Source organism: Macaca mulatta, chromosome 12 (genome assembly GCF_049350105.2).
Source record: "Macaca mulatta isolate MMU2019108-1 chromosome 12, T2T-MMU8v2.0, whole genome shotgun sequence".
Lineage (NCBI taxonomy): Eukaryota > Metazoa > Chordata > Mammalia > Primates > Cercopithecidae > Macaca > Macaca mulatta.
The window spans coordinates 26,621,843-26,647,530 of record NC_133417.1 but is presented as its reverse complement, the minus strand read 5'-3'; the positions used below and the strand labels follow the sequence as shown (position 1 = coordinate 26,647,530).

The window sequence follows — 25,688 nt, the reverse complement described above, 5'->3', positions numbered from 1 at the left end:
TCTTCATCGTCTTTCTTCCCAAACCTTACCCTCCTGAGGGACACCAGTATCAGTGTTACCCATCATATTAAATCAAATAAACATTTAATTATTTGAAATTGAATTAAACTAAGGCATCATCATCTATTTATCTTAAACCATTCACTCACTCATTCATACAATATTTGTTCATGTGATAAGTTCTCTTGTCCTTGGGGACTTACATTTGAGGGAAGGTGAAACACAACAAATAAGGAAACAAGAAGCACTTTAAAAAATTACAAATTGTGGGCCGGGCGCGGTGGCTCACGCCTGTAATCCCAGCACTTTGGGAGGCCAAGGCGGGCGGATCACGAGGTCAGGAGATCAAGAGATCAAGACCATCCTGGCGAACACGGTGAAACCCCGTCTCTACTAAAAATACAAAAAAATTAGCTGGGTGTGGTGGCGGGTGCTGAGGCAGGAGAATGGCGTGAACCTGGGAGGCGGCGGAGCTTGCAGTGAGCTGAGATCGCGCCACTGCACTCCAGCCTGGGCGACAGAGCGAGACTCTATCTCAAAAAAAAAAAAATTACAAATTGTTATTAGTACTTTGAAGTAACCAATAGAGGGCTTCTCTTTTGATAAAGTGGTCAAGAAATCCTTACTGATGTGTTGTATTTATGCTAAGACATAAATGAAGGTCAATTGGGGTAGAGGGAACAGCAAAGACAAAGGCCTTGGTTAGGAAAAAAAAGTCTTGGCTGGGAGCGGTGGCTCACGCCTATAATCCCAGCACTTTGGGAGGCTGAAGCAGGCGGATCACCTGAGGTCAGGAGTTCGCGACCAGCCTGACCAACATGGAGAAACTCCGTCTCTACTAAAACTACAGAATTAGCCGGGCGTGGTGGTGGGGGCCTGTAATCCCAGCTACTTAGGAGGCTGAGGCAGGAGAATCACTTGAACCCTGGAGGCGGAGGTTGCAGTGACCCGAGATCGCGCCATTGCACTCCAGCCTGGGTAACAAGAGTGAAACGCCATCTCAAAATAATAATAATAATAATAATGAAGGAAAAAGAAATCTTGTACATTTGAAGTATAGAAAGGTGACTTGATCTTGCAGAGGGAGGATGAAGACTGGCACAAGATAAAACTGGAAATGCAGACAGGCGCTGGATCACGCAAGGCCATAAAGGCATGCAAAGGCATTTTCAAAAACAGCTTTATTGAGATAAAATTCATATACCATACAATTTACTTTTACTTAAAGTGGCTACTTCCTTTTTTTTGAATATTCGTATTAATGTGCAATTCTCACAATTGATTTTAGAACACTTTTATCATCTCAAAAAGAACTTCATCCCCAGAAAAAGAAGATAAAAAGAAACCTGATATCCTTTAGCTATCACTCTCTATCCTTTCTTCCCAACTCCACCCCAGCCCTAAGCAGCCACTTATCTACTTTCTTTCTGTATAGCTGTTCTTTTTTTATTGTTTTTTGTTTGTCTATTTGTTTGTTTTGAGACAGGGTCTCACTCTGTTGCCCAGGCTGAAGTGCAGTAGCACAATCACAGCTCACTGCAGGCCCTACCTCCTGGGCTGAGGTGATCCTCCTGCCTCAGTCTCCCGGGTAGCTGGGACTACAGGCATGTGCCATCACACCCAGCTAATTTTTGTATAGAGACAGGGTTTCACCATGTTGCCCAGGCTGGTCTTGAACTCCTGAGCTAAAGTGATCCACCTGCTTCGGCCTACCAGCCTACCTACCTGTGCTGAGGTTACAGGCATGAGCCACTGTTCCTGGCCTCTATAACTTTTCTTATTTGGGACTTTCATATGAATGGAATCATGCAGTATGTGATTGGCTTCTTTCACTTAGCATAATGTTTTCAAGGTTCATTCATGTAGTAGCATGTGTCAGTACTTGATTTTTATAGCCAAATAATATCACATTGTCTTGATATACAACATTTTATTTATCCAATCCATGAATGGAAAATGGTTCTTTTCACCTTTTGGTTACTATGAATAATGCTTCTGTAAACATTTGTGCACAGGTTGTGGTGTGGGTATATGTTTTCATTTCTCCTGAGTACCATACCTAGGAATGGAATTGCTGGATCATAGGGGCGTTCTATGTTTAATCATTTGAGGAACTGCCAGACTGGTTTTCTTTTCTTTTCTCTCTCTCTCTCTCTCTCTCTTTGAGACAGAGTCTCACTCTGTTGCCCAGGCTGGAATGCAGTGGCATGATCTCGGCTCACTGCAACCTCTGCCCCCTGGGTTCAAGCAATTCTCCTGCCTCAGCTTCCCAAGTAGCTGGGATTACAGGCACCTGCCACGGTGCCCAGATAATTTTTGTACTTTTAGTAGTGATGGGGTTTCACCATCTTGGCCAGACTGGTCTTGAACTCCTGACTTCATGATCCATCTGCCTTGGCCTCCCAAACCAGACTGTTTTTCAAAGTGGATGCACCATTTACACTTCCACCAGCAGAAATGGTGGTATGAGGGCTCCAAGTTCTTCTCATCTTCCCATCTCTTGATGTTATCTGAATTTTTGATTTGGGCCTTTCTAGTGAGTTTCATGCAGAAGCACTTGATATGGAGAGAAGGCTGTTCCATTGCTTCAGGCAAGGGACCATGGCAGCCTGGTCTGCAGTGGCAGTACAGAAGACAGACAAAAGTACACTGAAGACAGTATCTTGGAATTATCCTTGATTTCTGGCTCACCATTAACTCCCACATTGAATAAGTGGCTATGTTCTGTCAATTCCACCTCTTAAATGTTCCTAGATTATGCCCTCAGTCACTAAATCTCCACTACCATTTCTCTTGTTCAGTCACTGTCATCTCTCCATGAGGCAACTGTGGTAGTCTACTCCCCGGTCTCCCCACTTCCCTTCTTCCCCACATCAATCTGTTTCAGCAGCCAGAGTGATTTTCTAAAACACTCACCCGAGTATGTCATTTTTCTGAGGAAAATCTTTCACTGTCTGCCTATTGCCCTGAAGACACAGCCCTAACTCCTCAAAGGGGTTTGTCAGGTCTTTCAGGACTCAGGCACTGCTGACTTCTCCACCCACATCTCCTTCCCTTCCGTTTCTTATCCTGAGCTCTAGACATACCTAACTCCTTCCAGAGCTTTGAATATTACTTGCCCTCTTGTACACACTGTACTTTATTCACATTGTATGCTCTGCTTGGAACAATCTTTCTCCCAGTGTGCCTGGCTGAGTCTGATTCTTCAGGTCTCAGCTTAGACATCACTTTCTCCAAGAAGTCTTTGCAGACTCTCCAAGATATCTTTAAAAATGTCCTCAAAGTGCCCCCATCAGCCTCCTGTATTCACTTCTCTTGTTACATTTATCACCCCATGTTGCAATTACCTTTTTTTTTTTTTTTTTAAGTGTCTTTGTTCTTCAGTAGACTGCAAATACCTTAAAGGGTGGCTACTGGTCTTGTTCATTGGTGCAGTCTCAGCACCAAGGACAGTTCTTAACTCGCAACTGGGCAATCTGTCCCCTTACCATACTGAATAGAGTTTACTCTCTTTCTAGAAACACTTGCAGAAATACTTGCAACATTCAAGAATAAGTAAGCCTGAATCATCTTTGTTTTTGTATTTTTTTAGAGACAGGATCTTGCTATGTTGCCCAGGCTAGAGTGCAGTGGCTATTCACAGTAGGATTATGGTGCATGATGGCCTTGAACTCCCGGGCTCAAGTGATCCTCCTGCCTCAATCTCCCAGTAGCTGGGATTATAGGTGCACACCACCATGCCTCCTCCCTTTGATTTTGTATTCTCGATGTTAGACAGTTATAAAACTTCAATGTTTTGTGTGAGTTTAACATACAATACTCATGGATCTCTAGTCCCTCCAAAAAAGAGTATCCAAAAATCATGCATGTCATGAGATTTTTGTTTCCCAAATTAAGAAGGGCAAATAGCAGTCACCCACTTCCCAATGAATCAGAGCCATGCCTAAGTCAGTTTTCCACCCAGCTCTGAAGACACTGTTGGTACTTAAAAATATTTAACTAAGACTGTGTCATTTTGCAGGTTGTTGGATTTCTTCTGGAAAGGGGAGTAGATATCACCCTTTGCAATTACAGCAATCGAACCGCAATTCACGTAGCTAATTGCAATATCCAAAGACAACTCTTGGCAGTTAATAGAATCCAGGCTCCCCAAATGCAACTTCTACAAAGTTCATGGCAAGGTGATCTTGAGCAAGTTCAACATTTACTGGTTAGTTGATATTTGTTTCCATCTTTGGGTGGGTGAGTGGATGGTGAAAAGGGGACAGACTACATATGACTCCTTTTAAAGAAAAATGAGTTCTTTTCCAATGTAATCCTAGGAAGTTTCAGACAGAATATATAAAAAAGAAAAGGGATCAAAGAGAACACTGGGGTGGAAAACAAGATAATAAAGGAACACAGGAGCAGGTCGATTTCCACCTTCCTTAGGCTGGATGCTAGAAGTCACACAACACCCCTGGGAAATGATTTGCTCCAAGGAAGCCTCCAGAGGACCACTATCAACTTGCTCAGAGGAGTTCCCTTGGCATCGCTGCCGTTTGTACGATTGCTGCTTAGATCCCTTTGGACCAGTTGCTGTTATTATCTTTATCCTGAAAAGGGAATCAGAGAGCCTATGCCTTGCATAATATTTAGTTGTTATGAAAGGAGTTCAGAGGATACATTTTTAAAGGGCTGTCTTCTCAGGGTATTGATCCTCTTGTTTAGATTTTCTACTTACAGATACTTTTTCAGAAAGCAATTTGCAAAATCATATGCATAACCAAGGACATTAATTATCGGTGACTGGCAATTGCCTGCTCTTGGCATTTACCTTCAAAGAGACTGTCAGACCATGTGATCTTCCAACTGAAAGAAAATCAATTGCTGCTAAGAAACAGTTTCTTCTAAGCCCTTATGATAAAGACACAAACAGATAAAGAAAAAAGTGAAAGATATTCCAGTCAGGTACAGTTCAAGGAGAGATATAACAAAACCAAACAATACTTCAAATTCTTTGGTTGGACTAAATGATAGTCTAAAATTGCCAAACATCACGAACTGAGGCTTAGAAAATTTTTTTGAAAGACAATGTATTTTACTTAATGGTGTTTTCAGTAGTTGTAATTGTAATGTAATGTCTTTTTTTTTTTTTTTTGACAGAGTCTCGCTCTGTCACCCGGGCTGGAGTGCAGTGGTGCCATCTCGGCCTCCCGGGTTCATGCCATTCTCCCGCCTCAGCCTCTGGAGTAGCTGGGACAACAGGCGCCTGCCACCACGCCCGGCTAATTTTATTTTTGTATTTTTAGTAGAGACGGGGTCTCGATCTCCTGACCTCGTGATCCGCCCACCTCGGCCTCCCAAAGTACTGGGATTACAAACGTGAGCCACTGCACCTGGCCCAATGTCTGTTTTTATAACCACATTTTTAACCCCTAAACATTAGGAACCAAGTTTTAAGAAACTGGTACCTGTAACTGGATCTATACTTTGATCAACAGATGCTGAATTGATATGCTAATACGAGACTATTCTCAGTTCAAAATTTTCATGTTGGTTCTAACTAATAATAAACATTGATATCAGAGGTGGTTTCTTCTTAGAGACTAAAAAAAAAGTTAACTAATTAATTCCCACAGTACCTTGCTGAAGTAATACCATTCTCTCTAGTTTGTCCCTAGAGAAGCTGAGGTAGAGACACTGAGTATATTGACACGGCATAAAGTGAAATAGAGATGAAATCAGTGCATTTCTTTGGTCTATAAAATGAACAATTTAGGTGTTTTGGCCTGCGGTAGCTTTTCAGTTTTGAATTATCCAAATTAAGTTTTGCTTTCATTAAGGCATCAAATTATATCCATATACCTCCCTCCATTTGACTATATAAATACAGGTAAGTTAGCTGTTTTTAAATTTTTTTTTATTTTTTATTTTTTGAGACAGAGTCTCACTATGTTGCCAAGACTGGAGTGCAGTGACGTGATCACAGCTCACTGCAGCGTCGACCTTCCCGGGCTCAGGTGATCCTCCCACCTCAGCCTCCTGAGTCACCAGGACTACAGGTGCATGCTACCAGGCCTGGTTAATTTTTGTATTTTTAGTAGAGATGGGGTTTTGCCATGTTGCCCAGGCTGGTCTCAAACTCCTGGGCTCAAGCAATCCACATGCCTCAGCCTCCTAAAGTGCTGGGATTACAGGCGTGAGCCACCACGCCCGGCTGAGCTGCTATATTGTTATGAATTATTTATTCATTCAGTGAATGTTTACTGAGCACTTACTGTGTGTCAGACACTCTGCTAAGTGCTTTTTACATTCTAGCCCCAATCAGCAACATAACCCTACAAGGAAGACACTACTATTCCACCTTACAGCTGAGGGCCCTGAAGTTTAGCAAGTAGGGTTGCCAGATTTTGCAAATAAAAATACAAGACACCCAGTTAAATTTAAATTTCAGATAAACAACAAATAATATTTTGCATAAATACATCCCAAAAGAAAATTACACATGATTTAACTGGATACCCTCAATTTATCAGGGTAATTTGATCACCTTTTAACTGGGTGTCCCTGATACAACTTGTCAGGGAAGTTAAATAACCACCTTAAGGAGCTGAGATTGAAACCCAGATCTGTCTTTCTGGCTTGTGTTCTTTCACCTCATCAGTTCCCTTTCAGGACAGACACTCAGAAAGAACATATTGAAGTTATAGTGAAAAGTTGGCCAAGCAATGAAAATGCAAAGATTAGCATAAAGAGCTATGCAGTAAAAACACAAGAGAAATAAAGCCGCATGTTTTTAAAGGCATCCGAAGAGTTCCTGGATATAAATTTCCCAAACCAACATGGCTTGACCCCTCTGATGCTGACTGTGAGAGATGTGGACCTATTTGAGAGTCTTGACATGTTAACAGCGTACAGACCTGTGGAAGTTCTGTCCCAGCTCCTAAGGCATCATGCGTGAGTACGAGCAGTTAGTCAGCCCAGCCGAAGGGTGTCTATTCCATTGTTATTTACAGAAATCACATGTAAACCGAGACACATAGCTTCTTTTTTCCCCTTTCCCTCCCTCTCTTCTCTCTCCTTTCCTTCCTTCCTTCTTTCTTTTCTTTTCTCTTTTCTTTTCCTTTCTCTTTCTTTCTTTCTTTCTTTCTTTCTTTCTTTCTTTCTTTCTTTCTTTCTTTCTTTCTTTCTCTTTCCTTCCTTCCTTCCTTCCTTCCTTCCTTCCTTCCTTCATTCTTTCCTTCGTTCCTTCCTCTCTCTTTCTTTCCTCTTTTTTTTTTTTTTACAGGCTCTGTTGCCCATGCTGGAGTGCAGTGGCGCAATCATAGCTCACTGTGACCTCAAACTCCTGGGCTCAATGGATCCTCCTGCCTCAGCCTTTTGAGTAGCTAGAACTACAGGCACATACCACTATGCCCGGCTAATTTTTAATTTTTGTGGAGATGAAATCTCACTATATTGCCCACGCTGGTCTCGAACTTCTGCCCTCAAGCTACTCTCCCATCTTGGCCTCCCAAAGTGCAGGGATTCCAGGCTGTTTTCTACTATATATACCAAATGCACGCACACCGTCATAGAAGTGACTTCACAGTGGCAAAGTGATGTGCAGTTTTTAAAATTTGCTACCTATTATGATATCCAGCTCTTTGTTTCATTTCTTGAAATGAGTAGTGTTTTAGTAGTTACTGGGAATGTCAAATAATTCTTGAGTATCCAGCTCTCAACCCCCAAGATGTTACTAATTATTTCAGAAAACACTGTCAATGTCTGAAAAGCAATTTCTAATAGTGTTTTCAAGTTATCTTAACATTACTATATGTCAAATGCTCTTTTGGGCGGGGGAGATAAACAATGAACTTTTTTTTAAAATAAGAAGGTTAATAAGCAATCTCTCATGTTACAATTGCAGTTTCCTAAAGCTGTTACTTAGTTATCTTGTCATCAAGTAAGAACAGATGGCCTGAGCTCTTTCTCAGCATTTCATATGAATTTTGTTTTGGGGAAAAAAAGGAGGAGGGAGCTTCAAGAACAAAATTATAGTCAAGAACACAAGATATTGTAAAAGGATCAGTTAGTATAATGGAATGAAAAGGGAATTTTGAAGCTACTTCAGACTAGTGCTGAGAAATAGTTTGGCCGATTGATGAAAGTGGAGATTCCTGGACATCACCCCAGAGATGTTCAGTAGGTCTGGATTGGGGTCCAGAATACCGGAAATCAAGATATGCCACTTGGAGACACCCTAATCTAGGCAGATGAGGAGAGGTCCCAATGAGTTTACCTTTACTTGTTTTTATGCATCCTTAAATAATTATAAAAATGTTTGTCCAAAGTTGGGAATTCTCTGCAAATATGTTAAGTGGCTTGCTTAAAGTCACATATCAAGGTAGTGGCAACCCCAATTTTCAGTCCTATGCTATTTCTTTTGAATTACAATCTTTGATGAAGAAAAGTCCATAAGAGAATATTACTGTGGCTCATGACACATTACCCTGTCCCACAGCAACGAAGAGATTCAAATTCAAAGGTTTTAGAATAGAGACCATGATCAACTTGCTCCTTGTCCTAGAATAGGACAAGTAAAGCCAGTTTCATCATTGTTCCCCTCACTATAATCTATTAATGGAATTCTCATCATTTGACTTTGGATTTCTCTGAGCCGATATCTAATGCAAGTGTTCAGTACAACATAGAGAGGAGAAGAAGAGACTTGTGCTGTTGTAAATGGTCCTAAGATCAGCCAGTTGGGCTTACCAACCACAAGGCCAAGTAAAGAGGAATGAAAAGGTCATGTAGAGAGGCACACTGTGGTTTTTTATGACAAGATTGCTCCACTCAACCAAGAGACCGTGAAATAAAAGTATCAGCTTAATTTTAAAGAGAAGATTCTCTGCCATTCCACCATTTTGAATCATAAAAGAGCTATCTGTTAGCATTAGAAAAAAGAAATATCAAGAAAGTCAGCAGTTAGCTTAATTATTGAAAAGAAAAAAAATCAAGTGAGCTATTTGGAATGATAAGACAATCGTTTATCAAAATGTTTTTATCCTTATGACTCATTGAAAAAATTTAAAAGTGTGAAAAAAAACCCAACAAAAGATGTTTTTATCTTTACTTGATTTTATGCACCCTCAAAGAATTATAAAAATTTTGTCCAAAGTTGGGAATTCTCTGCAAATCTTAGAATGTTTTTAGAATGGGGATGGGAATAAAGATATACAGCAAATTCCTTTCATTTAAAATCTTGGGGCCGGGCGCGGTGGCTCACGCCTGTAATCCCAGCACTTTGGGAGGCCGAGGCGGGCGGATCACAAGGTCAGGAGATCGAGACCACGGTGAAACCCCGTCTCTACTAAAAATACAAAAAATTAGCCGGGCGCGGTTGTGGGCGCCTGTAGTCCCAGCTACTCGGGAGGCTGAGGCAGGAGAATGGCGTGAACCCGGGAGGCGGAGCTTGCAGTGAGCCGAGATCGCGCCACTGCACTCCAGCCTGGGCGACAGAGCGAGACTCCGTCTCAAAAAAAAAAAAAAAAAATCTTGGAAAATTGTCATCCTCTATTCATACATTTTGAAATAATTATTATAATCCCCAAACTACATAAGATTACTTTTTATTTATTTGATGTAAATGTTTGCCCTCTCATATTAGTTTTCTTTTTTCAACAGATTCAACTAAATAAACTTTAATGTTGATTCTGTTCTTCCTAGAGATCCTAAACTTTGTGATTTTAGTGGAAAATCAGCGATACATTATGTGTCACAAATAGAGAGTTCAAAGAAACAGAAGCTTTTGGACATTTTAATGAGTTCTACGCCAAAACCAGGTAAATACTTTCACTCCACGTGCATAATTTCCCAACCCAAAAATTCCTGTTAGAACTCTTTCTTTTTCTACATCTGTTTGATGGATCCATTTAAAGAAATCAAGGCCGGGCGCGGTGGCTCAAGCCTGTAATCCCAGCACTTTGGGAGGCCGAGACGGGCGGATCGCGAGGTCAGGAGATCGAGACCATCCTGGCTAACACGGTGAAACCCCATCTCTACTAAGAAATACAAAAACTAGCCGGGCGAGGTGGCAGCGCCTGTAGTCCCAGCTACTCGGGAGGCTGAGGCCGGAGAATGGCGTGAACCCGGGAAGCGGAGCTTGCAGTGAGCTGAGATCCGGCCACTGCACTCCAGCCTGGGCTACAGAGCGAGACTCCGTCTCAAAAAAAAAAAAAAAAAAAAAAAGAAATCAAGTCCACGGCTATTTATGGAGCAGTGACTCTGTACAAGGCCCATGACTAGGTGCTCTGGGGGATGCAAAGAAGTCTAATGCAAGGTTTAAACTTTTGAAAATATACAGCATGGTCAGGGACACATCACGTAAGTCAGAGAGAAAGAGCTTGCTGTAAACTTGAAAGGGGAAGAAGGACTTATAGTGGTTCTTGAAGGCTGGATAACTGTGGGAAGGTTTGATATAGGTGGGAAAAGAGTCCAATCAAAGACATAGAAACAGCCACAGCAAGAAGTATAATGAAAAGTGTGCCACTGAGCAGCGTGTGACTTTGTGAAAGCTGCCTGACTTTATTGTTTGATTCGCTTTCTGTTTGAAGCTTCGGGGGCAGAGGACAAAGCTATACCTAAGAATGTTTCATGAAAGAGGTGAGACTTGATCTGACCCTTGAAAAAAGGATGCAATTTGATTTTGTGGAGCAGAGGCCCCTTGCTGGGAGTGAGCATGGCTTATCCCAGGGGCAAACAAGAAACTAGAACTGAAAGTTCATGTCAGGGAAAAGAGAAACAAAAGGTCAGATACATAAAGAAACTGGGTCCATGGAGGGGTGAGCCTTAGACGTCAGGCTGAAGGACATCACTTTTTTAAAAAATAAAACAGACACTAAAGAAGTTTAAGCCAGAGAATGATCAAGGCCATGCTCTAGGAATATTAACCTGTTCCTATCGTGTTGGATACATCTGAGGGAAAAGGCAGGGATCTCTATTAAGAAATTATAGAAGTGCCCATATGTGTGGTGGTAAGAACTAGGGAATGAGTCCTTGGGTGGGGCGTGAGATTGAGAGATGCTGGGAGTGGTGGATCTAGGAGACATTGTGGAAGAACAATTCACAGAACTGCAAGCTGTGACGTTGACAGCGGAGATGCAGAGACAAAAGTTGAGTCAAAGATGACTAAATTTTAAGGCCTGTAAAGTACGGATGATGGAAATACAACCAACAAAATGGGAGCACATTGGGACTTTTCAAGTAGCAAGTTTCTGTAGGACTGGGCTTGTGGGAAAGGACCGGTTGAAAGGCTAGTTTGGGAGTTCTCTACAGAGAGGAGATTGTGAGGACATGATGGTGGGTGAGGTTGTTGAGGGATTGATGAGAGTGAGAAAATTGCAGAGTGCTGAGCTGAGGAGGTGCACATACAGATAGAGAGGAGTGGTACGGACATCAGGACTCAGGAAGTGAGAGGAGGAGGAGGGGGAGAATCAGAAGAGGGTTGCAGGAAGAAAGGAGCAGGAAACAATGTTAAATTGGAAAAGAGATTACAAAGCAGATGTGGTAAGGATGTGAGACGTTTCAATGGCAAGACGTAGGCAGAAGATAGATTGCAGAGACTAAAGCAGGAAAATATGGTGAAGAAATGGAAGGTCTGGGTATAGGTCACTTGTTCAATTTTGTCTCCACTACAAGATAAGCAGAGGAGCCACTGAAAGAGGGAGTTTTTGTTGAAAGAAGCCAATGCTTATTTGAAGAAGCCAGGATAGCAGGAGGGGATGTCCCTAGGGTACAAACTGGGAGTCTGCTGTTTGGTGTTAGGAACTCTGTCCATTTAATGTGGCTTTAATCACTAGATAAGAAGTGTGCTCAGAGGAGCTGAGTGTCTTTGTCCTGGGCAACTGTAGAGCAAATGTGATTTCCAGCTCATCATTAGGGTTTCTCTTAGCAACTTTGCCTACCACAAACCATTACTCCCAAACATTTGAAGTGGTAACTCTTCATTACTATTAATTTAACTTCATGATTCACTCCCTTCGACAAACTAAAGAAGAAAGTTTGAGCGATCTAAATTTTTTAAATTATAGGATGGTCTGTAAGGCCCTGTATTGCTCTGATTTCAGTTGTTAGCCAAATTGTGCAGAAATTATCCTCAATCCCCAAGAAATAACTTCAGGGGCTTCAGGGCAGTGCACAGATTCAGAGAAAGAAAATCCAATATCGATTGAGCCGGCACTAAGTCTTCAGTACCCTGAAAAATACATGGAAGTTTTTCAGGGTTTAGTTGGAAGAGTCCAAGAAGCGTCTCCTAATTTTCCACCAATAGAAGTCCGTAATGATGGGACATCCTCAGGAAACATGGAAGACAGATGTCCTTCCTCTGCACAGCTCTGGAGAAGAGGGTCCCCTAACCTTGAACTGCTGACAGCTTTAATGGTTAAAAAGTTCTTACTCATGTCCCAGCACCCTACAGAGGGTTTTGCAATGACGATGTAGACATTAAGTAGGAGGTAACTGGATTTAAGTTTAACTAAAATCTGACTCTTGTAAAGTTTTAATTTCTCATACAGCTTAAAATTTAGTGGGTACTCAGATCAGAAAGGATGATTGATTCATCCTAACTCTCTAAAAAATTTCACTTGCCCAAAATCTCAAAGTACCTGTTTGATTTTTTTGTCCTTATGCAATAGCAGTTACCATCAAAGCCTTTAAAAAAATAGTAAGCGATCCACTCTGTGGATTCTTGTCTTCACATCCCTTCTTGTGAAAATTAGTGCCAGAAGCTTCATCAGGATCCCAGACCACTATTTCAGGAAAATGTTTGATACAATGGAGCTGATTTTAGAACACAGAGCTAGCTCTTCCTTTGAAATTGCTGGAGATGAATCTTATCAAAACGTACTATTATGTTTCTTTTGATAGAAAGACATGCTGAGTCATTGCTTGACATTTGTCATGATACAAGCTCTTCTCCAACTGATATGATGATAGTTACCAAAAATCAAAACATCATCTTGCAAAGCATCAGCAGCAGTGAGGTAAGAGCCTCCCTTTAAAGAAACAACAGACAGCCTACTCCATCTACTACTTTATTTGTGCTGCTTGAATACTTCATAACAATCATATATTACAATTTTATTTTTAAGTGTAATCATAAAAAAACACATTTGGTAAGACGCTCTTCTGAAAGTTTAATCTCTGAGCAGCAATTAGCTAGTAAACTCTGAGACTCATGCATAAGATGTGTGTGTACATGTGTGTGTGTGTGTGTCTTAGTCAGTTCTGGCTGCTATAACAAAGTACCATAGATTGGGTAGCTTATAAACAGAAATTTATTTCTTACAGTTTGGGAGTCTGGAAGTCTGAGATCAGGGTGCCAGCAGGTTTGAGTCTGGTGAGGGCTGTCTTCTGGACTGCAGATTGCCAACCTCTCATATGCTCACTTGATGGAGAGACAGCTAGCTAGTGCTCTGGGGTCCCTTTTATAAGAGGCACTAATCCCATCATGAGGACTCTACTTTCTTTTTTCTTTTTTCTTTTTTTTGAGATGGAGTTTCGCTCTGTCGCCCAGGCTGGAGTCCAGTGGCCGGATCTCAGCTCACTGCAAGCTCCACCTCCTGGGTTCATGCCATTCTCCTGCCTCAGCCTCCCAAGTAGCTGGGACTACAGGCACCCGCCACCATGCCCGGCTAATTTTTTGTATTTTTAGTAGAGATGGGGTTTCACCATGTTAGCCAGGATGGTCTCGATCTCCTGACCTCGTGATCCACCCGCCGCGGCCTCCCAAAGTGCTGAGATTACACGAGCCACCGTGCCCGGCTGAGGACTCTACTTTCATAACCTACCTCCCAAAGGCCCTACCTCCTACTGCCATCGCGTTGATAGTTAAGATTTCAACATATAAATTTTGGTGGGACACAAATATTCGGTTCTTTACTCTGGGTGTTCATGCACACACACACACGTGCGTGTGTGTCTGTGTGTTTGTGTGTGTCTCCAATACCACAGAAGATTGTTTCAGCTGAATCCATACTAAATGATCAAATGTACCTTCCTTTTATATGCATTAATATTGAAAAGGAAGTCTAGGCTGGCCGTGGTGGTTCACACCTTGTATTAGTCCATTTCATACTGCTATAAAGATACTACCTGAGACTGTGTAATTTATAAACAAAAGAGGTTTAATTGACTCAGAGTTCCACATGGCTGGGGAGGCCCCAGGAAACTTACAATCATGGTGGGAGGCAAAGGGGAAGCAGGCACATCTTCACAAGGTGGTAGGAGAGATAGAAAGAGTGCAGGGGAAACTGCCACTTTCAAAACCATCAGATCTTGTGAGAACTCCTTCACTATCATGAGAACAGTATGGGGGAAACCGCCCCCATGATCCAATCACCTTCTACAAAGTCCCTCCCTTGACATGTGGGGATTACAATTCAAGATGAGATTTGCTGGGGGACACAGAACCAAATCATATCACACCTGTAATTCCAGCACTTTGTGAGGTTGAGGATTTCTTGAGGCCAGGAGTTCTGCACTGGCCTGAGCAACAAAAAGAGATCTCATCTCTACTAAAAATAAAAAAATTAGCTGGTCATGATGGCACACACCTGTAGTCCCAGCTGCTTGGGAGGCTGAGGTGGAAGAATCATTTGAGCCCAGGAGTTTTAGACCACAGTGAGCTATGATTGCACTGCTGCACTCTAGCCTGGGTGAGAGCAAGACCCTGTCTCAATTTTTTTAAAAAGGAAAAGACAGTCAGGCACGGCGGCTCATGCCTGTAATCCCAGTACTTTGAGAGGCCAAGGTGGGTGGATCACCTGAGGTCAGGAGTTCAAGACCAACCTGACCAACACCGTGAAAGCCCATCTCTACTAAAAATACAAAAAATTATCCAGGCGTGGTGGTGGACACCTGTAATCCCAGCTACTAGGGAGGCTAAGGCAGGAGAATCACTTGAACCAGGGAGGCAGAGGTTGCAGTGAGCCAAGATTGTGCCATTGCACTCCAGCCTGCGCAACAAGAGCAAAACTCCATCTCAAAAAAAAAAAGGAAAACAAAAGGAGATCATTAATCTGATCATATCAAACCCATCATAGGGTACCAAAAAGGAGGTGCCTCCTCGTGGCCCTGGTTATCATCCTGCCTGTGATGAATGACTTTACAAAAAATCCCCTGTAGTACAGTAACAGTATTAGTAACAAACATTGCAGCCCATAGAAAACTGTGGAATGAGACCCAAGATGTACAACAAACCAGCAACAGTGGTTGCCTACAGAGAGAGAACTGGAGATGCAATTTGCACTGTGTACTCATTTGTACCTTTTGAATATTTATAAAAATTAACATATCCCAAATAAACATACTACTACTCTATATTTTATTGGTTAAAAAAAAAAAGTCCAAAAAGTCGTTTATTTATTTTGAGATTGAGGTCTCATTCTGCTGCCCAGGCTGAAGGGCCCTGGCATAAACATGGCTCACTGGAGCCTCAATCTCCCAGGCTCAAGCAATCCTCCTACCTCAGCCTCCTGACTAGCTGGGACTACAGGCACACGCCACCACACCCGCTAATTTTTTAAACTTTTTGAAGAGATTGGGTCTCACTATGTTGCCCAGGCTAGTCTCGAACTCCTGGCCTCAAGCAATCCTCTTGCCTCGGCCTCCCAAAGTAGTGGGATTACAGGCATGAGCCACCATGCCTGGCCCCATTGCCCATTTTCTTATTGGATTATTTGCTTTCTAACTGATAGGTTTGGAGAAGTCTTTATATATTCTAGGTATATGCTTCATAAAATATTTTCTCCTAGTCAAGAAAATTATTTGACTTGTTTTTTCATCCTTTTTAATGTTTTATTAAAAAGAAGTTTTAAATTTTGATAAAAAACGACTCATCCATTTTTTTCTTTATGGATCATGATTTTTGTGACTAAGAATTGTTCACCCAAGCCTAGGTCACAATTTTATCCTATGCTCTCTTCTAAAAGAGTTATAGTTTCACATTTTACGTTTAGATCCATAATGCAATTTGAGTTTTTTTTCCTTTTTTTTTTGAGATGGAGTCTCACTTCTGTCACCCAGGCTGGAGTGCAGTGGCACGATCTCTGCTCACTGCAACCCCTGCCTCCCAAGCAATTTTCCCATCTCTGCCTCCTGACTAGCTGGGATTACAGGTGCCCGCCACCACGCCTGGCTAATTTACGTATTTTTAGTAGAGACAGGATTTCACCATGTTGGCCAGGCTAGTCTCGCATTCCTGAACTCAGGTGATCCACCTGCCTTGGTTTCTCAAAGTGTTGGGATTACAGGCGTGAGCCACCAGCCCAGCGGAATTTGAGTTAATTTTTACAAAGTACAAGGTTTAGGTTGAGGTACATATTTTTGCCTGTTGTTCCTCTATCATTTGTTGAAAAGACCATACTTCCTCCACTGATTTACTTTCACATCTTTGTAAAAAAAGAAAGAAAGAAAAAGAAAAAAGATCTGGGCCAGGTGCAGTGGCTCATGCCTGTACTCCCAGCACTCTGGGAGGCCAAGACAGGAGGATCACTTGGGGACAAGAGTTTGAAACCAGCTTAGACAACATAGCAAGACCCTGTCTCTACAAGAAATTTTAAAAATTAGCTGGGCTTGGTGGTGCATACCTGTAGTCCTAGCTACTCAGGAGGCTGAGGCAGAATAATCGCTTGAGCCCAGGAAATTGAGGCCTCAGTGAGCCAAGACCATGCCACTACTCTCCAACCTGGCCAACAGTGAGAGGCCTAATCCCCTTAAAAAAATATATGTTGAGCTTCTTTTTTCTTCAATTAAACTACTATCAATTCTTTTTTTTTTTTTTTCTTTTTTTCACTCTTGTCGCCCAGCCTGCTGGAGTGGAATGATTTGATCTCAGCTCACTGCAACCTCTGCCTCCCGGGTTCAAGCGATTCTCCTAATTCAGCCTCCTGAGTAGCTGGGATTATAGGCATGGGCCACCACGCCTGGCTAATTTTGTATTTTTAGTAGAGATGGGGTTTCTCTTTTTTTTTTTTTTTTTTTGAGACGGAGTCTCGCTCTGTCACCCAGGCTGGAGTGCAGTGGCCGGATCTCAGCTCACTGCAAGCTCCGCCTCCCAGGTTCATGCCATTCTCCTGCCTCAGCCTCCCGAGTAGCTGGGACTACAGGCGCCCGCCACCTCGCCCGGCTAGTTTTTTGTATTTCTTAATAGAGACGAGGTTTCACCGTGTTAGCCAGGATGGTCTCGATCTCCTGACCTCGTGATCCGCCCGTCTCGGCCTCCCAAAGTGCTGGGATTACAGGCTTGAGCCACCGCGCCTGGCCTGAGATGGGGTTTCTCTATGTTGGTCGGGCTGTTCTTGAACTCCCGATCTCAGGTGATCTGCCCACCTCGGCCTCCCAAAGTTCTGGGATTACAGGCATGAGCCACCGTACCCAGCCTAAACTACTATCAATTCTAAGATGTGTATTTTTGTTTTAACCTCTTTGAAGTCAGACATCTTACAACTGTCACTGTCAAATTGGTACTGTTTTGTCATTTTTAGTGGTCATAAAACAACAGTGTAGCTTTTAATCAGGGACATCTTTGATTTGGTGAAACATGGTAGGATACATTGCTAAACCCAAATCACAATATAAGATGTCAGAATGTGGATAGAGAAGTGAGAAATGATTTTGCAGCATGGAGAATGGTAAAACTTAATTGTCCAGGGAAAGGATATTAATGAGAATCAAGATGATGTACTGCAAAGAACCGTGGAAAAGCCCAGGAATTAGAGGCACCAGGTACTGCAGAAGATGGGAGTTAGCATGAGGTTGAAAAAAAAGAGGGTTTGGTTGAAAATGTATATAAGGAGCAGAGAGATCCCCAACATTCTACTTCCACTCTATGTAACTACACCACTTACTCCTTCCCCACCCTCACAGAAGGCAGGAAGATTTGGTGGAAGATTATTTGAGCTGGAGGAATTCTGGACTTAGTAACAACATACAAGGTGAAAGATGGGAATCCGGTCTCAACCTGGAGGCTTAAGTCTGAACATTGACAGAGATATTGCTTCCATCTTCCTTCCCCACCTAGCTCCCATATGGCCAGCAGCCCATTTATACTACTAAGCCAAAAGACGGGAAGATTCTCTTCTGGAGATTTAATAACCCCAGAAAATAGACCTACTAATACTGACACTTTTAAGTTCCCTGAAACAAAAGCATTTCACTATCAGATCAACCCAGCGAAGCCCACCAACAGGTAAATAGCAACATACAGAGAGAACTTCTAGTCATATTTTTAGTGTCTCTTTCTTAATATGAAGAGTCAAGATAGCCAAGGGTCACCAGGTATTTGAGGAAAGCCTCTGATATGAAAAGTAGCATCAAAACAACAAGGAATGCAGATGAAATCAGGAGCACAGAGAAATGAAGGGGAAAAAATAGTTTTAAAGGGAGGAGATAAAAATAAAGAAAAAAAAAAGAAAAAAAATGTTATCAGAACCAAATGATATGAGTTTTCAAGTTTAAAGCACCCATCACTGCAGGACAGTGACTAAGTAAATTACCCTAAAGTATTGTGAACTTTTAAAGCACTGAGGCTACAAGAGGATCTTGAAAGTTTTCAGAGAAAGAGAGATAATATAAAGGATAGGAAACTAGAATGGCACCAGATGTCTTAAAAATACCATTGTCGGCTACAAATATATGGAACTACAAATATATGGAGCAATAAAAGACCTCTACACTGGAAGTAATAAAGTATTGCTGAACATTTTAAGAAGACTTAAATATGGCCGGGCGCGGTGGCTCAAGCCTGTAATCCCAGCACTTTGGGAGGCCGAGACGGGCGGATCACGAGGTCAGGAGATCAAGACCATCCTGGCTGACACGGTGAAACCCCGTCTCTACTAAAAAATACAAAAAAAAAACTAGCCGGGCGAGGTGGCAGGCGCCTGTAGTCCCAGCTACTCGGGAGGCTGAGGCAGGAGAATGGCATGAACCCAGGAGGTGGAGCTTGCAGTGAGCCAAGATCACGCCACTGCACTCTAGCCTGGGTGGCAGAGCGAGACTCTGTCTCAAAAAAAAAAAAAAAAAAAAAAAAAAAAAAAGAAGACTTAAATAAATAGAATGATGTAACATGTTAGTGGATTGGAAAATTTAATTTTATAAAGATGTCAATTCTGCCAAATTAGTTTGCAGATTCAACACAGTCCCATTCAAAACCTATCAGGTGTGTGTGTGTGTGTGTGTAAATTAACAAGCTGATTCTAAATTGATATAGAAAGGCAAAAGGCCAAGAACAGTGAGGGCAATATTGAAGAAGAACAAAGTTGGAAGATTTAGGCTACCAGATATCAAGTCCTATTATAAAGCTAAATCAATTAAGGCAGTGTGATATTGATAGAAATATAGATAAATTCATTACCTGATATATGACAAAGTTCACGCTGCAGTGAAATAGGGGAAAGAATTTTCAATACATGGTTCTGAGTTGCATAGATAGCCATACAGAAAACAATACGTATGTTGACCCCTACCTCACACCATACACAAAATCAATTCCACATTCATTGGAATTTAAAATGTGAAACATAACAGCTCACTGCAGTCTAGTATTCCTGGGCCCAAGCAAAACTCCTGCTTCAGCCTCCTGAGTAGCTGGGACTACAGACACATGCCACCATTCCTGGCTAATTTTTAAAAATTTGTTATTGGTAGAGATGGGGTCTTGTTTTGTTGCCCAGGCTGTTCTTGAACTACTGGCTTCAAACAATGTCCCTGCCTCATCCTCCCAAAGTGCTGGCATTATAGATGTGAGCCATTGTGCCTGACCACACTAACGCTTTTGAAAGAAAATGTAAGATAAAATCTTTGTGACCTTGGAGCTGGCAACAATTTTTACAACAAAACACATACAAAATGCTTGCCATAAAAGAAAAGTTAATTAAATGGACTATATTAAATGAAGCATTTCTTTTTTTTTTTTTTTTTTTTTTGAGACGGAGTCTCGCTGTGTCACCCAGGCTGGAGTGCAGCGGCGTGATCTCGGCTCACTGCAAGCTCCGCCTCCCGGGTTTACGCCATTCTCCTGCCTCAGCCTCCGAGTAGCTGGGACTACAGGCGCCCGCCACCATGCCCGGCTAGTTTTTTGTATTTTTAGTAGAGACGGGGTTTCACCATGTTAGCCAGGATGGTCTCGATCTCCTGACTTCGTGATCCACCCACCTCGGCCTCCCAAAGTACTGGGATTACAGGCTTGAGCCACCGCGCCCGGCCGAAGCATTTCTTTTTATCTAAAGACATCATGAAGATAATAATAAGCAACTCATAAAGTGAGAAAAGATACTTACAATGTATGTATCTGACAAAGGACCTGAATTCAGAAAAAATTTTAAAACTCCCACAAATTAGGAACAGATAGCTAATAGAAAGTGGGCAAAAACTTGATCAGACACTTAGCAAAAACAGATGTCTAAATGGGCAATAAAATATATTAAAAGATGCTGAGCTTTCAGTCACTGGATAAATGTAATTTTAAACTACAATGTGATAACACTGCACATCCACAGAATGATTACAATTTTAGAAGTTGGGAAATATCAAGAGTTGACAAGGATATAGAGCAACCAGAACTCTCATGCACTCCTGCTGGGAGAATGAAATGTTAGAATAATTTAGAAAGCTGTCTTTTAGTGTCTGTTAAAGAGAAATATATGCATACTCCATAATCCAGCAGTTCTGCTCCTAAGTACATACCTAACAGAAATGCATCATATGTTTACCATAAGCTACATCTTATAATGATCATAGCAGCATTATTATAATAGCCCCCAAATGGAAACTACTTAAGTGCCTATCAAGAATAAAAAGGATACATAAATTTTGATATATTCACATAGTGTAAAACTACACATAAATGAGAATGAGAATGAATGATCTAAAATTACATGCAACAATACAGATGAATCTCACAAATACATTGTTGAGCAAAAGAAGCCCGACATAAATTAAATCCTATATGGGTCTATTTATATAAAAACAAAAGGAGGAATAACAAATCTATGGTGTTAGAATTCAAAATAGCACTTGCATGAGAGTGTTCTTTGGGGATATTGGTAGTGTTCTTTTATTTGATCTGGGTCCTGGATACATAAATGTGTTTGGTTTATTAACATTAATCTATACACATATGGTAAGTGAACTTTTCTGAATGTATGCTATACTAAAATCAAAAGTAATGGAAAAGGGGTGGAGTAGGGAATGTCTTCAAATATCTGACACACACAAAAAAGAATATGGTTTTCAGCCAGGCATAGCTGTGGACACCTGTACCTGTGGTCCCAGCTACTCAGGAGGCTGAGATGGGAGGATCACTTGAGCCCAGGAGTTTGAGACCAGCCTGGACAACATAGCTTTTTTTTTTTTCTTTTCTTTTATTCTTTTTTGGGGACAGGGTCTCACCCTGTCACCTAGGCTGGGATGCAGTGGCCAGTGGCACGATCACAGCTTACTGCAACCTCTGCCTCCCAGGCTCCAGCAATCCTCCCACCTCAGCCTCCTAAGTAGCTGGGACTACAGGCGTGCTCCACTGTGCTCAGATAATTTTTGCGTTTTTTTGTAGAGATGGGGTTTCACCATGTTGTCCAGGTTGATCTCGAACTCCTGCCCTGAAGTGATCTGCCCACCTCGGTTTCCCAAAGTGTTGGGATTACAGGTGTGAACCACTGGCCCAGCTGAAGATGGTTTTCAAACTAGGATTCTATGCCCAAACAAACTCTCAGTTAAGCATTAGAGTTGAATAAAGACATTTTTTCAGACACAGAAATCTCAAACATCTTACTTCTGATACACCTTTTAAGGAAGCTACTAAGTGCTCTATTAAATTGAGAAAGTAAATAAAGAAAGAGGAAAAAATAGGATCTATGACTCAGGGGATCAAGAGAGAGGAGGGAATCATTGGTATAATGAAGAAGGCAGGACCAGGACTTCAGCTATGTAGCAAGTCTAGAAAACAAAGAGCTCAGATGATTGGGGGATTGGGATGGGGGCAGGGAGCAGGACAGAGGAGGGAAACAGAACAGATACATTGTCTGATAAATTTCATCAAGTGGAGAGACCATTGTAGGTTGGGAAGATGTAGGCATTTAATAAAAAGACGTAAGAGAGTAAATAAAATAAACCAACTAGAAATTTAAAAAAAATAAGGAATGAGGGGAAGGAAGGATGAATAGGCAGAGTAAAGAAGATTTTTAGGGCACTGAAACTACTCTGTATGATTCTAATGGTGGATACAGGTCATTATACATTTGTTCAAATCCATAGAATGTACAACACCAGGAGTGAATCTTAATGTTAACTATGGACAACTGTAACAAATGTACCACTCTGGGTGAGGCTGTGCATGTGTGGGAGCAGGGAGTATATGGGAAATCTGTATACCTTCCTCTTTTTTTTTTTTTTGAGATGGAGTCTCACTCTGTCACCCAGGCTGGAGCACGATCTTGGCTCATTGCAACCTTCACCTCCTGGATTCAAGTGATTCTCCTGCCTCAGCCCCCCGAGTAGCTGGGATTACAGGCATGCTCCACCACATCTGGCTAATCTTTGTATTTTTAGTAGAGACAGGGTTTCACCATGTTGGACAAGCTGGTCTCAAACCCTTGACCTTAGGTGATCCACCCACCTCTGCCTCCCAAAGTGTTAGGGTTACAGGCGGGAGCCACTGCACTCGGCCTATACCTTCCTTTTAGTTTCTCTGTGAACTTAAAACTGCCCTAAAAGTAAGGTCTATTTAAACAAACAAACAAACAAGGGTTTGGGGGTTTGTTCAGGAAAAAAATATAGTTATACAAGAAAGAAAGCATAATCATACTACAGTACAATTGTACTACTACATAGTACAATAGCCTCATAATCATAATTAGCCATTGACTATTGATTTAACAACAAAGAAGGTAAATGTATTGGGAGGATGGAGGCAGGGCATAAGAACATTAAATTATTAGCTACCGTAATAAGTCAATAGAGGATGCCTCACTTTGATGAGTCAAGAGACAGCATGATAACTATGCAGAAATACGGAAGAAAATACCAAAAGAAACAGCTGAAAGTTTGGAAGTGGTTGCCTCTGAGGAAAAGGGTGACTGTTTTTCTTGGTATAAGTCTTTTACCATTATTTGATTTTTTTTTTTTTTTTGAGACGGAGTCTCACTCTGTCGCCCAGGCTGGAGTGCAGTGGCCAGATCTCTGCTCACTGCAAGCTCCGCCTCCCGGGTTCGCGCAATTCTCCTGCCTCAGCCTCCCGAGCAGCTGGGACTACAGGCGCCCGCCACCTCGCCCGGCTTATTTTTTTGTATTTTTAGTAGAGAAGGGGTTTCACCGTGTTAGCCAGGATGGTCTCGATCTCCTGACCTCATGATCCGCCTGTCTCGGCCTCCCAAAGTGCTGGGATTACAGGCTTGAGCCACCGCGCCCGGCCTTATTTGATTTTTTTTTAATGTGCAGTTTAATTTTGATAAAAATTAAGTGAAAATTAAAAATAAAGAAATGGTTAAATCAAGACCTCTCTGGGACATGGGGTGGGATGAGCTACCATAGAAACGTTCCTTTTTAAATCCTATTTGAATATTTTAACTTTCTGCATTTTTAACTTTTATAAGTAGTTTAGTCTGCTTCCTACCGAAGTAGAATTTAGTACCCTGGTTCCCAGCAAGGGAGTGATTCCCAGCCCCCACCCTTCCCACCCTAGGGGGTCATTTGACAATGTTTGCAGACATTTCGGTATCATCACTGGGGGAGAATGCAGCTGGCATCTAGTGAGTACAAGCCAGGGATGCTCCTAAACGTCCTACCAGGCACAGGACAGCCCCCACAGCCAAGAATTACCTCGTCTTGAATGTCAGCAGTGCTGAGACTGAGAAATTTGCTAGGTTTTGTCACAATATTGAAGATTGCATTATATTTGGTTACTAACATTATGTAGTAATCAATAAAATGTAGTAATCAATAAAAAATAAAATACCTAGAGACAAATCTTTGAGATGTCATGCAAAAGATATTGATAAACAAAAACATACTTTTATTTTTTATGGTCTATTTAAGCAACTTTCTTTTTAAAAGGACTAACTATATCACTTCATATTAATACATTGAAATAAATGTTTAAAAAATTTTTCGTAGAGACAGGGTCTCATTATGTTGCCCAGGCTGGTCTCAAACTCCTGGCCTCAGCCAGGTGTGGTGCCATGCACCTGTAGCCCCAACTACTTGGGAGGCTGAGGCAAGAGGATCACTCAAGCCCAGGACTTCAAAGTTACAGTGAACTATGATCACACCACTGCACTCCAGCCAGGATGACAGAGCGAGAGTCTGTTTCTAAAAAACAAACAAGCAACATCAAACTTCTGGTCTGAAGAGATTCTCCCACTTCCGTCTCCTAAAGTGCTGGCATTACAGGTGTGAGCCACCGTGCCCAATCAGTACATTTTTTAAGGCAACTTTAAATCTTTTTAAAAAAACTTTCACTAGGTGTTTTTTCTTATTGTAGCTGAAATAAAGTTTAAACTCCTTTTTGAGCGAGAAATGGACTTTTTTTCAGTACTGTATTTGCCTTTTCTTCCCTAGTGGTTTAACTGGGGTTTAAATCCCTTTCACTGTTTTCTTTAAATGAAAGCTTGGTTTTCTTTTTGGTTGTCTGAAATAGGTTTTTATAGTTTACAAATATAAGCAGCGGCCTTGCCTGCAGGACAGCTCCAGAGAGGCTCGTTATAGACTCGCTCAGTCATCTTTTTTCATCTGAGGAGAATCTTCTTTCAAAATTTTATCGTAGGCTGGACGTGGTGGCTCATGCCTGTAATCTCAGCACATGTGAGGCTGAAGTGGGATGATCCCTTGAGTCCAGGCATTCGAGACACTCCTGGGCAACATAATAAGACTTTGTCTCTACAAAAAGTTAAAGAATTAGCTGGTTATGGTGGCATGTACCTGTAGTTCCAGTTACTTCCTGGAGGCTGTGGTGGGAGAATCACTTGAACCCAGGAGTTCGAGGCTGCAGTGAACTAAAATTGTGCCACTGCATTCCAGCCTTGGCGACAGAGCGAGATCCCATGTCTCTAAAATATAAAAATAAAAAAAATCTAATTACGGCTGATTTCTATCATGCCTTTACCATCTGTATGTTTGGTACGCTGTTGTCTGAAGGCTAGAATGCGATGCTCTATTTCTCATCCATCTATCAGCTCCCGTGGTGTTGTCAATGGTTTATGAAATCCATCTATGCTTGGGATTTGCTATTCTGGTGTTTTGTCTCTTTTACTCCCTCGTAGGTGACACTATTTCAATTCTCCTCCTTGTGGCACCCAAGCACATCTTAAAGTCATTCCTGTTTAGCATTATAAAATAAGTTAGAAAATTCTGAGCTGTTTCTGTTTGAGTCTTCACTTCCATGATCACCTTCAAAGTAGATCTCATTCCCTACATCCTTTTTGATTGTGATACTGATGGTTTTTCAGTTTATTCCAGGGCATAATTTTTTGTCAGGTACTTATAGATATCACACATCTTTTATTATTATTTTTTCTATGCAAAACTTATCAATTAGGTTTGAGTATCCTTCCCCTTTATTTTGCTCATTAATTTTTTTTTTTTCTGGTTCTTGTTGAAATTCATTGTTTCAAACTTTTCATGCTAACAAGATCACAGAGTGGTTACAAGCTCTGGACCCAGATTTCAGAGTC

General features: G+C 41.6%; 1 protein-coding gene across 1 annotated transcript in view; it reads left to right on the top strand.

Annotated features, from left to right (window-relative positions):
• Positions 1–25,688, top strand: part of MAP3K19 (mitogen-activated protein kinase kinase kinase 19) — a 104,772-nt gene that overhangs the window by 32,542 nt on the left and 46,542 nt on the right. The window contains exons 3-5 of the mRNA XM_077956513.1: positions 6,785–6,939; positions 9,691–9,806; positions 12,889–13,004. Of these exons, the coding sequence (XP_077812639.1) occupies positions 6,785–6,939; positions 9,691–9,806; positions 12,889–13,004 (387 nt within the window). The remainder of the gene's footprint in view (positions 1–6,784; positions 6,940–9,690; positions 9,807–12,888; positions 13,005–25,688) is intronic.